Source organism: Manacus candei, unplaced genomic scaffold (assembly GCF_025592945.1).
Source record: "Manacus candei isolate 608988 ecotype Guabito, Panama unplaced genomic scaffold, ASM2559294v1 h1tg000048l, whole genome shotgun sequence".
NCBI lineage: Eukaryota > Metazoa > Chordata > Aves > Passeriformes > Pipridae > Manacus > Manacus candei.
The window spans coordinates 9,350,564-9,365,830 of record NW_026138096.1 but is presented as its reverse complement, the minus strand read 5'-3'; the positions used below and the strand labels follow the sequence as shown (position 1 = coordinate 9,365,830).

Genomic DNA, 15,267 nt, shown 5'->3' with positions numbered 1-15,267 from the left:
CAGAGGAGGAAAAAAGCTGGATGCAAGCACATTTACTTTTTCTTTTTGTTTCCACCACAGAAACCGTCATGGGAAGTGCTTTTTGCAAACACTGTGCCAGAGGGGCTCAGCATGGCTACCCAACATGGCACAGGGACAACAAGGACACCACTCATTGGTCTGGTCATCCTGGGAAAGTTTCTTTACAAAAGGCTGACTACAATCTGGGATGGATAACCAGGATGTGACAGATCACACCACCTGTAGGCCAGATAACTTTGTTCCCAATTGTACACATATTTACAGGGCTTCCTATGCTAATTCCTTCTCCAGAGAGGTTCCTTAGAATTAATTTGCAGTTGCTAAAGGAATTAGTTGCTTGTTTCAGTAACTCCATTTGAATCTTATTAATCAAATTTGCTTCAATTCCTATGAAAACTGTCAGACAGGGTATTGTCTTACTTGCTCTAATTTAATTTTGAAACAGCTTATCTGTTACTCTAGGTGCTTTGCAAAACACAACATGACATAAACTTCCATTTAGAAGTCCTACACAGCAGCTGTTCCCAACATAATCTCTACTTTCTAACAACATATTCCCTGAGCTTCAACACACTGGAGCTGGGAGTAATCAAGGAGAGTGCAAATTCTGCAATTGCATTTTCCTCAGGAAGAAAACCCAGAGCCTCCTCTCGTGAAAATGGACAGTGCTGAATCAGGAGCATTAGCAGTTACCTCATGAGCACATTAAGCAGTTCAAACTACACAGTCTGTATATGAAATTTCCCCTTGGATACCAAGTTATGATAGCCAGGACTCCACCTGCCATCACCTCTCCTCGGGTACAGGTTTCCTCCAGATTTTCAGTAACGCCAAGAGGCCCTGCAATTGTGTGTGGCAGCAGCCAAAATACAGAAAATATATTGCTCTACAGAAACTGTATTTTACTTGACAACTCCTAGCTCTACCTTGTCATTCTCTTTTTGTAATTTTTGTCTCTTTTCAATTTAATCATCAGTGTTGTTCAAATCCTACCTCTGAAAAGAAGGCAAAAACTCAACAGCCTCTACCCAAGAGCATTTCTATTCTATATAACCTTCCCTTTTGTTGCTATTTAATGCTTCTCTATTCTTAACCAGAAAATATACTCCCTCCAGCACTTCATGAAGTTCTCCCTATCTTCCTCCTCTGGCAGCAAGAAGACATTTTCCAGGTAAAATGTTCACTGAATTAAATTTTTGTAAAAGCAGAAGCAAGAGATCAATTACACCTCCTCTGTTACTTCAGAGTATTCCTTCCCCCACGTAGTCTTAATTTAGGAAGAAAGATACATTGTAATTCTTAATTACAATGAAAGGCAACTTTAATTTCTATGTTAATCCACTGTATTTTTTAAAGTGCAGAAGCACCTTGAACTATGTGAAGCTCTGTTTGAGAAGCTGAGTCTGTCCCAGAAGAGGTTAAAAATTTAAGTGCATGCTGTTATCATGCATTACAGAGTCTGAAAATCACCAGCAAAGTCCCTCAACACGACATAACTTCTGAATTACCAAAATCCAGCTCTTCTCATCCGAGTACCTCTTCAGTATTCATAGATACTATTCATAAAATGGTTTTGGTTGGAAGGGACCTTAAAGATCATCGAATTCCAACCCACTGCCATGGGCAGGGACACCTTCCTCTAGGACCAGGCTGCTGAGACCCTCACTCAGCCTTTTTATCTCCTACCTGCTGGAAGGCAGGAAGATATGTCAACATGTCTATAAACGGTACAATCACTGTTTACTGCTGTTAAATTCCACTTTGCCCATGACCTGCCTGCTCTGTGACACAGGAAATGGCAGGGGGTTATTTAACAGGCAGCTCGGTAACAAACACACAGTAATAACACAAGACCCGGGTATATTATGCTGCTTTACCAAGACCACTACAAGTAATTCCTTCTCAGGAATATTGTGAATCTTTACTCATGGGATAGGTCCTGTTTGCATGACCTTTTGTGCTGATAGGGCAGCTTGCATTTCGCACAGTAAATGGTTTTGTTTCCCACAGAATACGGGGATATTCAGATCTAGATTATATTCAGCTGACGAATGCTCAATGCTCTTGGCTTGGGATAATATCTGATAATTTGAGAGTTCTGTCCTACATCAAAATACAAGTAAGTGATATAACCAGAATAAAACAGCCTCGTTAGTTTTAGTTCACCAAAAGAGCTATTTGCATGTTTTAACATATAAATTATTATCCCAGGTCTTATCTTCTAATGCAATTACATGACTACAATACAGTTATTAGCACATCTGAAACTTCATACTGCCTTGTGAAAGACTCCAGAACTCACTTAGCTGAACATAATCTTGGACTGCAAAGAAAAGATGGAAAAATTTGGTTTAAACAATCAATTCAAACACTGTACTTAATCCAGGTAGGAATTAAGCATCAGCAAACACTGCTATTGAAACCAATTTCTTCATAAAACCTGAGCTTCAAGTGCTGCATATTTTGTACTGCACATAACTGCTTTCACCCACACTCAAACACTATTCTATCACCTCTGCAAAAAGAAGCTTTTAATATTTATTTTATAATTGTTAATGTCTGCCTCAAAATTCCCCAAATGAGTTCTATTTTGTGTTTGAAAGTAATTGTGAAGTCAGAATTTTACAATGAATTTTCTTTATTGAAAAAACTGACTGAAACAATGTCTTAAAAAGTCATTCAGTCCTGTGTTTATCCTGCTTAAATTGAACACATATGGTCTTTACCTTGTAAATCATTAACTCCCAAAACATTCCTAAGTTAAAATTAATTTCTGGCTGTGAAGCCTGCTTCTGCTGGACTTGTGACCCCCAAAATGAGAACAAAAACCTTCATTTTATTTGGGCATGGAACCCTGTTTTTAACTGCCATGACAGAGCTGGAGTTATTACCCCCAGTCTAGCAACACCTGCCTTTAAGCCCCAATTACACTCAGCCATACCCTCACTCCTCCAAACTGAAGTCAGTGAAACCACAGGCTGTGTGGAGGAGAACACAAGTGCCTGACCTCCTCATTTAAGCAAATAAAAACACACTTCTTCAGATATTTGGGGCTATGGGTACTTTTTCCAAAAATAAAAAATCTTCATGTTACATGAGATAAACACATGTTGACCAAATCCAAGTTATTCTTTTCCTTTAGTGCACTTATGGCTACTGACAAAGGGATTATGGCAGAGGGTGGTGACACTCCCCCTCCACCTCTCCATCATTTTCTGATGAGACTGTTCCAAGTCACTGGGACAGAAGAGCTTTGCTTCATTTCTCAGCTGTGCACAGCTGGGTTCCCATATGGAGTAAGTAACACAAAACCAGGGATCCCTCTCCCTATTAAAAGCATGGGGTGGTAGTGCTCCTAAAGAAGGGCAAAGATAAGGTGGCTGAATGATTAAGGACAGGGGAAAAATTAGGATAAAGAGGTATGACAAAATAACAAAAAGACTGCACTGTCCCTTCCCTCAAAGCATCAAGGGAAGCATCTGTTTGTAGCTTTCTCAGCCACTTTCATCCTACTTATGTGTAAATACCATACTGGAAGATTAAAAAACTGCAGATGTTTTTCATAAATAAAAACTGTCTGAAGCTGGCTACTAGGAAAAATCTGTTGCTAGAACAGCTGCTAGGGATAAAGGACAGAGAGAGACTCAAGCAAACAAAGTAACTAAGGAATGTGCATGTTCAATGTAAAAAATTGCCCCTTTCTATTAATTATTAAGACCTGCTTTCACAGTTGATTGAGAATAGACAGATCAAGTCCCTCAAATGCTTCTGCTTAAAAATTAAACATACAATTTAGAAAATGTTATTTTAAACATATTTTCATAATCACCACAGGCTGTTTCGCTATTTTCAATACTGAGTTACTCTTGTGTCTGGAGGCCACAAACCAACATAAGAATAGTTTATTACTGAAAGTCTATCTGCAAGCTACTGCTGCATCATTACCTTCAGCAAAAAGAAACATAAATTTCCACTGCGCTCACCAGAGATGACCAGAATTGTTTTACTTGAATATACAAATGTGTGTAGTTCATATATACTAACCAAACAAAAGAGATTATAAGAGGAATCATATTTACACAGCATGACTGACTTCAACCAGCAAAACAAGATTATTCCCCTGAATGCAACAATTATGAAAACAATACAGCTGGTGTCTAATCCAAACCCACTTCATTTATTAATAGGAAGGTCTTCTATCTATTCTCAAATACCTCCATCTGAATTAAGGAGGTATTTCTCCTGCATCTTCAGCACTCTTACCTGTATGCAGCACCATTAAGCTCTGGATGAACCACTCCAGGATCCATGCTGGCCCAATGCGTAGCTGCAGTCAAATGATCTTTGTTAACACAGTTTTTCAGACTGTCTGGAATACGACCTAGGATGAAGTGAGGGAGAGGAAGTAAATATACACAAAAATTGTAGGCCTTATGCTCTTCATGTGTTTATGCTAAAATAGTCAAAAATATTTGCAGGTTTAAATAAATACGTAAAATTACACTGAGAGCTTGGTTTTGATCCTCATTGTTTCTCCTTTGCCTGGGACTTAATAATGGCCAAAATACTCTGCATAATATTGGTTTCTCTGTCTCTCTTTGTGTCTTGCAAACAAGGTCTCAATAAAACCCAAATCCACAAGATTCAAGCTTTCCATGAAGCTGTAACTTGAATACAGAGAGCAACTACCACTCAAATTCAATAATGCAGCCTCCTGCTCTGAGTCTTTAACATCAGTTTCCTCCTTTTCCCTCCATTTGTAACAGCAGTAAAAACAGTGAAGAATGTAGGATTCTGAATGGAATTCTGCCATAAACCTGGATATGACCAACACCCTGTCCTCCTGATCTTCCCTTTATTTATCTCAACTGCTCTTCACATTTATTTACTATCATGTATTAACCCTCAGCCATCCCTTTAATTCCTACAAAAAATGAAAATACATGAGAATTTCCCTTCTTCATTTCTTCAAAACCTTTGCTTAACCTCTGAAGTATAGCTGAAGTTTTAAGACTGTCAACCTGATTCAGCACATAATTGGACAACCCTCTCTGTCTGTCTTCTGCAGAACTATCTCCACCCCTGCAACAAATTACATGAACAGATATAACACATTTTGTTCATGGCAATATGAATATTTCCACCTATTTCAATGGGAGGAAGATCAATTGGAGCCAGTGTTTTTTCTGACATCTGTTTTAATGTATCTTTTCTAAAGTTCAATCTTACTGTGCATTTGCACAAACAGGGGTAGAAAGAGGTAAGTTTGGGTCCACCTCTGCTACTGTTGGCAATGGTACTCCAGAAACACTTTCAAAAAATGACCATCCTCCATCATTAAAGAATTCAGGCTTTTGTCTTCAGCTTCCTATTGGAAATTTGATTAAGGACTTCACTACTCTTTGTCTGCTCTTTCTATCCATCAGCCTGGCTACAAAGAGGTAGTAAAAAAGCCTGTCACAAAATTGCCTTTCGTGTAGTGGATACCATCAAATACTTGTTACTCCATGACTTGCACTGACATCACAAAACTTGTCACATCTCCTGTGCACAAGCTGAAAAGGTTCTTTTTTCCTCAGTATCAGACAAGATGAGGTACATGCCCCATTATGGGTAGATTCCTACCATTCTCCTGATTAGAAATCATATTGTAAATGTAGCCGAAATACACATCCATCTCCACTTCTGCCAAAACTGACCACAAATTTAAACAGTATCTTTCTTCTTCTGATGTTTATCCTTCTTAATCATGTCTTCCTCTTTGCCCCTCTCATTCTTCATTTTGCTAAATTCTGTAAGCATGTTCTACTAGTTCTCCCCTTAAAAAGCAGTATCTGTTTATTTTAAAATTTCACTTGCCCTGCTCGCCTTCCCCTTGCTTCCACTACTGTTTTCAGTGGTCCTCCTTATTTCATACTTGGAATGCTTTCAAGTTTAAAAAGATATTTAAAGATATTTAATCTCTGCTTATTATTTTTATTTTATACATCACACCACCATTGACCTTTTGGCAACAGGACAACCACTTAACGTCTTTATTGTCAGATGGTAGCCACAGTCTACATTCCTACTGCACACCTTTTTCCAATTATTTCCCCTCTCTACACTCTCTCTCTGCTGTGTTCCCCTCTGGCTTTCACATATCCATCTTTATTTCACATATCCTGTATCTTTCCTACATGTTTCACAGCAATTCAGTGTCGTTCTCACCTCCCTAACGCTGGTCCCTGTTTGATCTTACTACAAACCATATGCAAACACTGAAGTGCTGACAGCCCCCGACACAAATCAGTGATACAGATTGCTAAGAGCACAATCACACACTTTAAGGAATCCTGGGTCTGCCCTCCTAGGCACCTATGTTTGGGCTACTGCACAAATTTAACATAAAACTAGCTCTGGATAGCTCTTATTTAGTTTTCAGACCGTAGCCTATTAATGCTTATTTGCACATTAATCCTCCCTCAAGCAGGTATCGGATGATGGTTCGTGCAACCTCTCCTGGAGTTCTCTGGGAGCAGGGAACAGTTATACAACACCCTGACAAACAAATGTACTGCTGGAGTTCTTCTTGAGTACTGGCACAGGGATCAGTTCCAGCAAAGGGATGCTCAGGCTCTTTAGGTCACCTCTAAAACAGAGCGAAATAGTCCGGTAAAGGACAATTCAGATCAGGAGTTTAAGAGGGGCCTTTAATTAGCATCCAGGAGAATCTTCTTTCTGCACAAGCTATAAATGAAACTAAATTGCCTGGCCTCTCTAGGCACAAGCCAGAGGGAAGGCTACTGCCAGTGCTTTTTGTATAGCAGAGCAATGTGTTGGCACTGAGCTACTCTCAAGGTGACACAGATGGCCCTGCATGTCTGCAGAGCATTCAGACTGTATCGCCAAGGGGGAAACAGCAAAGTCCAACTAAAGAGAAAACATTAGTGCTTAATGAATCATTTTCCAGTATGAAAATCCTTCCTTTTATTTTAGGCTACAAGGGATTCAAACCAATGCCAAATGGCTCAGTCTTCTCATTTTATTTATTAGCAGTGCATGTTAGAGACATAACTGTTTTCTCTTATGTGAGCAGTTTACAATTACATGGTAGTTATATAACAAAGACACTTTGCCCTTTAAAATGCCAGGCTTCTTTAGCAATGCTTTAAAGAGAGGAACATCTAAAATAGAATAACCTCCCAACAAAATACTTTGACGTAGAGAATCAGAACTGTTCCTGCCAAGTATAAGGGGGAACACAGGAAAAGCTAATAAAGACACCAGCAATACCAGGATGCCTTGCAGCCAATACTTACATGCAACAAAGAAGAAAGGCAGCAGATTTTTCACATTTAAATACATTTCTCTTATACGAAAAAAGCACTTATTTTGAAGTGCCTGCCTTCCTTTGTAATTGCAAAGAACCTCCAAAACAACCTGTTCCAGTTCTGAGAACAGACTTAGTGGGCATTTGCTCATTTCTATGTTCCAAATACTAGAAATGGCAAACAAAACCTAAGGCTGGTTCTTTTCAGCATCTTCCAAGACTGAAGAACGAGGCAGGGAAGGAGCCAATAAGGTGAGTCAGTACCTGTGATCGCCCTTCGGATCTCTCGTGCTGCTTCCTCCCGCATCTCAATTGAGGCTTGTTCACTATACCAGGCTGCATGTGGGGTACAGATCAGGTTTGGTGCATCCTTCAAGGGGCCCTGACTAAAGCTAAATGAAGATTTAAAACAAGATCAAATGACAAAAAATATTGGGGGGGGGGAGGGGAGGAAAGGGGAGGGGAATCCAGATGGATTTGTACATACACAGATTAATTTTTACAACAGAAAAGAATTGCGTTTCTATTCTTCGGTGGGTTTAATTCTGTCAGTTAATTTAATACACTACTCATGGTATAAATAAGCAACAATCACGTTTTATAGACTCAAAGGGTAAAACCTAAGTATAGCAGCAACATTAGCTTCTGTCCAATGCACTTATTGTAACTACAGCCACTGCCACTCCAGTTCTGGGGCAGAAATGCATAAAGCAAAACCCAAATTAAATCAGGATGCCATTCCATTTGTCCAGTTCATCACAATTTTACTTTTACTGCATTAGCCAAGAAAGCTCTGTTCTTTCAGTCAATGTGACATTCAGTCATTTAAATAAAAAAATCTTACAATTATTCCCAAATTAGAAGTGTGACCATCAGCACACAAGTTTTTTTGATAATTCAGTTGTTATTTTTCCATTATTTCTAACTAATTTTTTTCTTTCCCGTTCCCTTATAGAAACGCCACAGAAAGAAGGAAATTTACTTTTCAGATTGATTTTCAGGGAAGGCAATGAATCTGTGTAAAAGTGTTATCACAGATACAGAGTAAAGAAACTGAAAATAATGGAAACTTGCTCCTCCTATTTATTTCCAGCTTTAATAATCTTGTAGTCAACTGTAACAACGGGAGAACAAATACTTTAAGACAAAAGCGTGCTTTCAGAGTTGGTCATAATTCAAAAAAGAGACAGATTTCATCTGTAGTTCAATAAACATCAAAATATCTGGCAAAACTCTTGAATAAAGAGTTGCATGCTGCGATCAGATAGACATGCAGCACTGAAGCCAAAGGAAATTGTGGCTGTAATCCTGCAGCTGAATCTCTGCAGATGGCATCTCCATGCAGTAAATGGGGCTTCCTAGAGGTGCAACGGGCTGCTCGTGCAGATCCGAGAGCGGAATCGGGAAGAATGGATGGAGCTGGAGGTCCCTTGAGCTGCTAAGACTCTGGCTTTGCACAGCACTACTGCATTGTAATGACTACATTTAGGAGTAAATGAATGCAGGGTATGCATAAATAAAATTAAATATTTGTGATGTGGCATTGTGCCTCAGTAGATATAAAAATTCCGACTAAAGGGACACTCTTCTAATTTTTCAAAGCTACTATTCCCCAGCCCCAAGTTGGTATGAGAGATACTGTCCTCTCTCCAGTCTTTACAACCTGCCCTGTATCTGTTTCTCTTCAAAAACTTTTGTGGATTGTTCCAGTTAAAATTAACATTTTTCCCTGTCCAGACTGAAAAAGGCTTGTCACACACAAGGACTAAGCTACAGCAGCCTATTCTCAAGGACATATGAATAGGCTCATTTCTGATTAGGAGTGCAGATATTGCAGTGCCAGTGCCACTTAGGGGAGTGGTACATTTCTGCCTTAAAACACTGGACTTCTGAGTCATTCAGAAAGTCAGGCTTGTGCTATCAGCCCTGCTACTGACAGCAGAGTTACTACTCCCCTGAATAAAGGGTAAAGCAAAACACAACCTGCACTCTGACAGCCTTCCTTAACTTTTTTTTTTGCGACCTATTACATTTATGGTTTTCCTGCAGAGGCAATCTGGACAAAAATCTGTCTTTTCCTTCAGAAAGGTGTCATAAAGCAGTTATTTCTCACACCACATCTCAACTCTTTGCCTTTGAAAAACTCTGTTCAGACATCAATATTAGTTGTCTCCAGAGCTGCGTCAATGACAAAGGTGCACTCCCCTCAAAGCCATGGCCAAAGCCATGCCCAGGATTTGAACCAAAGCCTCTGCTGCTTCTACTAAATAAACCCACTGATTTTGTTTTTTTTTTTTTAAGGAATTAAATCTTGGATGTGGCTTTTTTCACTTCTGACCACATACACAAGCTCCATCTACATTTGCATTAGTCCAGTGCTGCACAGAGTCATGTTGCTTTGCTAAGGAGTCTTTAGCTACCAAATGAACGGAAAACTCAGTTTACTTGTTGCTGTTGATTGTATCATGCACTAAGACTTAAAAATAAGGAAGTGAACGAAATAAAAAGAAAAGAAAAGGAAAAGCACCTGAATGGTTCTGACTCATGTACATCTAAGGCTGCCCCTCGTATCCTTCCTTCCTTCAGGGCCTGTGCAAGTGCTTTTTCGTCTACTAACCCACCTCGAGCTGTGTTGACCAGGAAAGCCCCTTGTCTCATCTAGGGAAAGTTAAAAACAAGAATGATGAAATAAAAATAAATGAAATAAAATCGTTGTGGCATTATTTTTTACTCAAAAGAAGCATCCATTACAACAAAGGCTATTCAGCTGGTTTAAACTGTAACACAGTTGTCTTCCCTTTCCATTGGAAAGTACCACAAAATGTGATGCTTCTAACATAAAATGCTATTTCACAGCACTTAATAACCTTTTGTTTCTTGCAAGTAGTGCCTTTTAATCGAAGCGTTGTTTCAGATATTGTGCAGTAACATGATCAAAAGATACAACTGTGCATAGGAGAGTGACAGATCATTTTATGCCTTTTTCTTTCACTGTGAAATTGCATGAGACAGAAACTACAGCACATTCTTAAACAAATTCATACTTTGTGGCTTTCAACTTTCACACAAATAAAAGCCTACAGGATTTTTTCAGAGAAATCAATGCTTCTGGATTTTCAAACACTTTTCCCTTTAGTTGCCAAAACACAGTAGATGTATGTATTATTTATTTTTGTTACTTCAGCTTCCTCCTCCCCTGTGAGACTTTTCAAATAAAGGCCTAAAGAATTCTTCTATTATTCAATTAAAAGGCATGAAAATGAATTTGGTTGAGAACGCTGTGTGCCCAGGAGAGAAGCTGTGCTGTGCATTGTGCAGATTAGCATTGTAGATGACACTGCTTGGGGAGAACTACAAGAATTTACACCACAATATATCCACAACTTGAAAACAAAGTGGCAGCTTAAATAAGAGAGATGGTACAGAAAAAAAACATAAACTACTACATCCTGGTTCCAGCCACCCTAATACTTCATCTTTTACCAGATGTCTCAAACACTTCAGTGCATGAAGGTAAAGGGTATGAAGAGCAGGAACCATGGTGAAGATGAATTATTAAAATCTCATTTTGTACTGACTCCGTCTCTCACCACACAAATAAGAAAACCCCAACATTTTGACACCGACTTGAAACCAACACATCAAACTAACCCTTATGTAAATGGATCCTAACACTGAAAGACTGATTTGAAATGCCAAATTCATGAACAACAAGGAGGTTTGGATGAAAGTCAGCCATGAGGATTTTTTTTGTTTTTACAAGATCGTAGGGAGTACAACATACATATGCTTGCAGTATTTTATAAGGAAAAAACCCAACATATTTTCCTAGCCAACTCTCTAGGTTTACTGTGGCCCTGCCTCTCTCCATTTGCAGATTCCTGGGACAGCAGAGAACCATCCATTGGTGTGTACAGCAAAACCAAACTCCACTTACAGGAGCAGAACTAAAGAATGCTTCTCTCAGTTTTATGTAATTAACTTGGGAATTAGAACAGTAAAGAAACGGGGGCAAGATCTTAAGTTGGTCTATTAACAAACATCATGACATTCCTTATGGGAATTACCACTGCATCTCCAATACTTGAATCAGCTGTGAGAATTATTATTAAAACAAGCACAGGTGGGCTCAAAGAGACAATCACACCTGCTGTGTCATATCGGTTCGTGGGAGCTCATATACCCTTCCCATCTCTGTGCAAAGGGGTAATTCGAGTTTAAAGTACAGCTTGCTGAATTTACATGTCCTCTGAAGGACTTGAACATTTTCACTGAAGTGAGCCTAGATAAAATCTTCTGTCCAGTCTGTCCAACAGTCTTGCTCCAGTTTTCATTTTAGGGCTATTTACAAAACTCTAAAACTAGTACTAAGACAAGTTCAAATCAAACAGAATATGGCTGCATAAATGCATTCTAGTGGGAATGAATTAAGTGACTCATGATAAACTGCCAGGGTGGATGCAGCTGGAGATGATCCTTAACAATGGGTGGAAGCTTGAAAGAGCTTCACAGCTAGAACTGCTGACAGCTGTTAAATTTACCTACACTAAACCTGCACAGCTGCTCTAAAATTTATTGTGTTTTAACTGCAGTGTCTTCTTCTCAAATCTGTAACACTAAAAGATGACAGCCTCTCTTAAGAGCACCTGATTATCACAGGTTCAATGAAACACTTCTGTGAGCTACTGTGGGACTACAAGGACAAGCAGGGTGGCTAGGCAGAACGCTGACTAATTCAAGAGAAAAGCTACTGAAAGACTGACACCAAATATTCAAACACATTTAAGATTATTTAATTTCAGATTCTAAACAAAATTCAGGGTGAGACTTCAGTGAAATGAGATGCACCACACTTCTCTGTATGTTGCTTAAAAATTGGTTATTACATGAACATGCAATATGGGACAGAAGTGGCATGCAATGCTCTCTAGAAGTTTTAGGCCAATTCTGTCTGCCTAAATTATGATCAGGAGACAAAAACTAAGTATTCAGAGGTGTTACAATTTTATGGTTTTCACATCTGCTTTTACTGCACAGACTGCTTCACCCAAACTCTTATACAAAGCAAAAACTGTCTTCTAACATTTTAATCCTTGCTTTGATCATGAAAGGAAACAAATGGCAAGATAGATGTTTGCAATATACTTTCCAGTGCAGATTTTATTATAGGCATTTCATTTCAGACGGTATTACTCAGTTTTAACATGCTTCTCTTTGTTTGTTTCTCTGAATAATGCACTAAGCCTTCTCCAAAGCTTGATACATTTATCCACCTCCACTCAAAAACTTCCTGTGATAAACTGACCCTAGTTTCACATCTGCTGTATAATGAGTGACCACTGCTCAGTGGTCCCACTGAATTCAGTGTGATTCTGTTTGGGTCCAGATGTCTGCTTGCAAAGACATCTAACCATGTAAAAACCACTGCATGTACACAGGCACACAACAAAAGGAAATGTTCTGAGCAGGGTGACAGAGCTCTGTTCTCTTAGAGGTTTCATTTTAAGCTTCTTAATTTTTTCGAGTTTTAAATCCCAAATCCTGATTTTATGTTGGGATGGATTTGCAAAATCCTTAAACTCTCAAATCAAGAAGTGTGTTATACTGTCCGTTTTCTGCCACGATCCTACATGACTGTGGAACATGTTCAGTAAGTATTTCAGTTCTAAAGTTCAGGAGTAGTGGGTGCAAACTATTTCTCAGAAGATGAGCAATGATTTTACTTCAAAAGACTGCTACTGTCATTGTTGCCATTGTTACCAACACATACAACACTGTATATGAAGAACAGCAAAATCAACTATTCTATCTTAGGGTTTCTTCCCTGAATACTGTCTCCATTCTTATATCTCAGCGACATACTTCTCTCTGTCACCTACACTGAGGTCAGAGTCAGAAGCCAAACATTTAATGAAAAAACTTACTATCAAATTAGTTCAATAACAGAGCACTTACTGTACCCAGATTTTGAAATTATTTTTAATATTACCTAAAACTTTGGGGAGGGGATAGTACTAATTCCAAGAAACATTATTTTTCCCAATAACACAGTGCTGTAAATGAGCTCCATCCATGAAGTGCTCTGCGAGCATCAGGACTGAGCACAGGGGGGAGCCATTTAGTCACAATCCTTAAATTGCATCGAAAGAACTCAAACTGAGGAACAAGAGTGAAAGGCAAAATTGCTACCTGAAAATACACATGTAAAGGAAGTAGCTACTCCACAACATAGGAAAAGCACTTTTACATCAAGGCCACTTTATTAAATCTGAATGACGTTAAGAAGAGCAAATTATTTCAGCAAATGCAATGTTACCAAGCCAAAAAGACAGTAAAGGCAACAATACAAAAGCCACCAGCTATTTCCTAATCAACTATGAACCTGTATGATTACAAAAGCAGCAAAAGGGAAAGAAATTTCTTTCAAATGAGAATCTACCTATTTACATAAATAAATGTTACACATAGTTGGCAACCGGCACCGGTGTGGAGGGCGCCCACAGAGATTATTACCTGCTTTATGGTGAAGTCATTAATAAGATGATGATTGTGTTCATTCAAGTTGCAGTGCAGGGTAACACAGTCACTGTGGAACAGCAGGTCCTGCAAAGTGCTCACCCGCTGCAGTCCCAGAGCACGCTCCATGCCATCCGAGAGGTATGGGTCATAGAAAATCACACTGAAGCCAAAGGCTTTGGCACGTAGTGCTACTGCTTGCCCAACACGCCCTAGAACAAGACAAACACGCAATGAGAACAGATGTGGAGCAGCTGGTGTGAGGTAGTCTCCTCCTTCCTAATGGGAATGCTTGTATCAAACTATAACGCTTTGTACAGCAAGTGGAAGAGCAGAAAACAGAGGCAGCTCCCACCCCGCTCAAAATCATCACTAAGATCAGAAATGATACATCTGGACTGTTTCACACTGCCTTGTTTGAAACAAAGCAGGAGGTTTGCACCTTTTGTAACCAGATATCTGAAATGCCAGAAGATGTCACGTAATCTGCAATAATCTGTGTAATACAAGGCTTGCCTGCTGGGCCTGTTTATGGCAAAACACCACTGCCTGTGAACACATCCTGCCAAGGACTTAGTCTTACCCATGTCAAACCAGCTGGCTTTAATAAAAAGCTATAAAATTAATCCACAAAAATGGATGCAATGAAAGATAATTTGTTTAATCTGAAGCGCGACCATTCTTAATGCACGGAATCGCCTTTCTGAACTAGTATTTTCTCTCATTTTGAGCAACACCCTACCAGCATTAAAATGCCTACAAGAATCCTGTCATTGAAGGCTTTAAAATAAATTTTATTCAGCTACCTAAATGATAAATAAACACCATTCATCATATGGCACTAGTTAAGAAGAGCGCTGCCTCACTTGCAATTCACATTGACCTTTACCTTTCTGTTCCACTTTCCTTACTGCCACATTTCAAGACTTGTGCCCAAAACTGCTGTATGGGCATGACTCCATGCCACATGTATCAGGGGCTGTGTTATTTCCCTTTGACACACTACCAGTAAAACACAGAGAAAAAAAACTGAGTACACCTGATGAGTTACAGGTATTTTGAAGAGCGAGAACTAACACACTTTTCAAGTTAGAAGCCTACGCACTAAATACTCACATTAGAGTATTACAAATGTTGGATAAAGATGTTTCAAAAGCATCACTTGACAAAGCATAATAATAATGTCTCATTTGAAAAAAAAAAAAAAAAAACTAAAAAAAGTCAACAAGTTTTCTTTCGTAACATCTGAGTTTGTTCAAAAAAGCATCAAATTAACCCAGGGAAATCCCATCTCTTCCCAGTTGTGCTTGAAGGGATTTCCCTCTGCTTTTCAGTTTCTCTTTGAATAAACTTAAGAAGCCACAGGAAGAAAGGTTTTTTGTTGATCATTTAACCTGAACACAGCAATTCTGCAGTGC

At 39.0% G+C, this 15,267-nt stretch overlaps 1 protein-coding gene across 8 annotated transcripts in view; it reads right to left on the bottom strand.

Moving 5' to 3' along the window:
* CTBP1 (C-terminal binding protein 1) overlaps window positions 1-15,267 on the bottom strand; it is a 237,817-nt gene that overhangs the window by 2,601 nt on the left and 219,949 nt on the right. For all 8 annotated transcript variants that reach the window (XM_051798600.1, XM_051798597.1, XM_051798598.1 and 5 more), the window contains 4 exons: window positions 13,847-14,061; window positions 9,861-9,991; window positions 7,598-7,725; window positions 4,285-4,402 (listed from right to left, as the gene is read on the bottom strand). In XM_051798600.1, coding sequence (XP_051654560.1) covers window positions 4,285-4,402; window positions 7,598-7,725; window positions 9,861-9,991; window positions 13,847-14,061 — 592 coding nt within the window. The remainder of the gene's footprint in view (window positions 1-4,284; window positions 4,403-7,597; window positions 7,726-9,860; window positions 9,992-13,846; window positions 14,062-15,267) is intronic.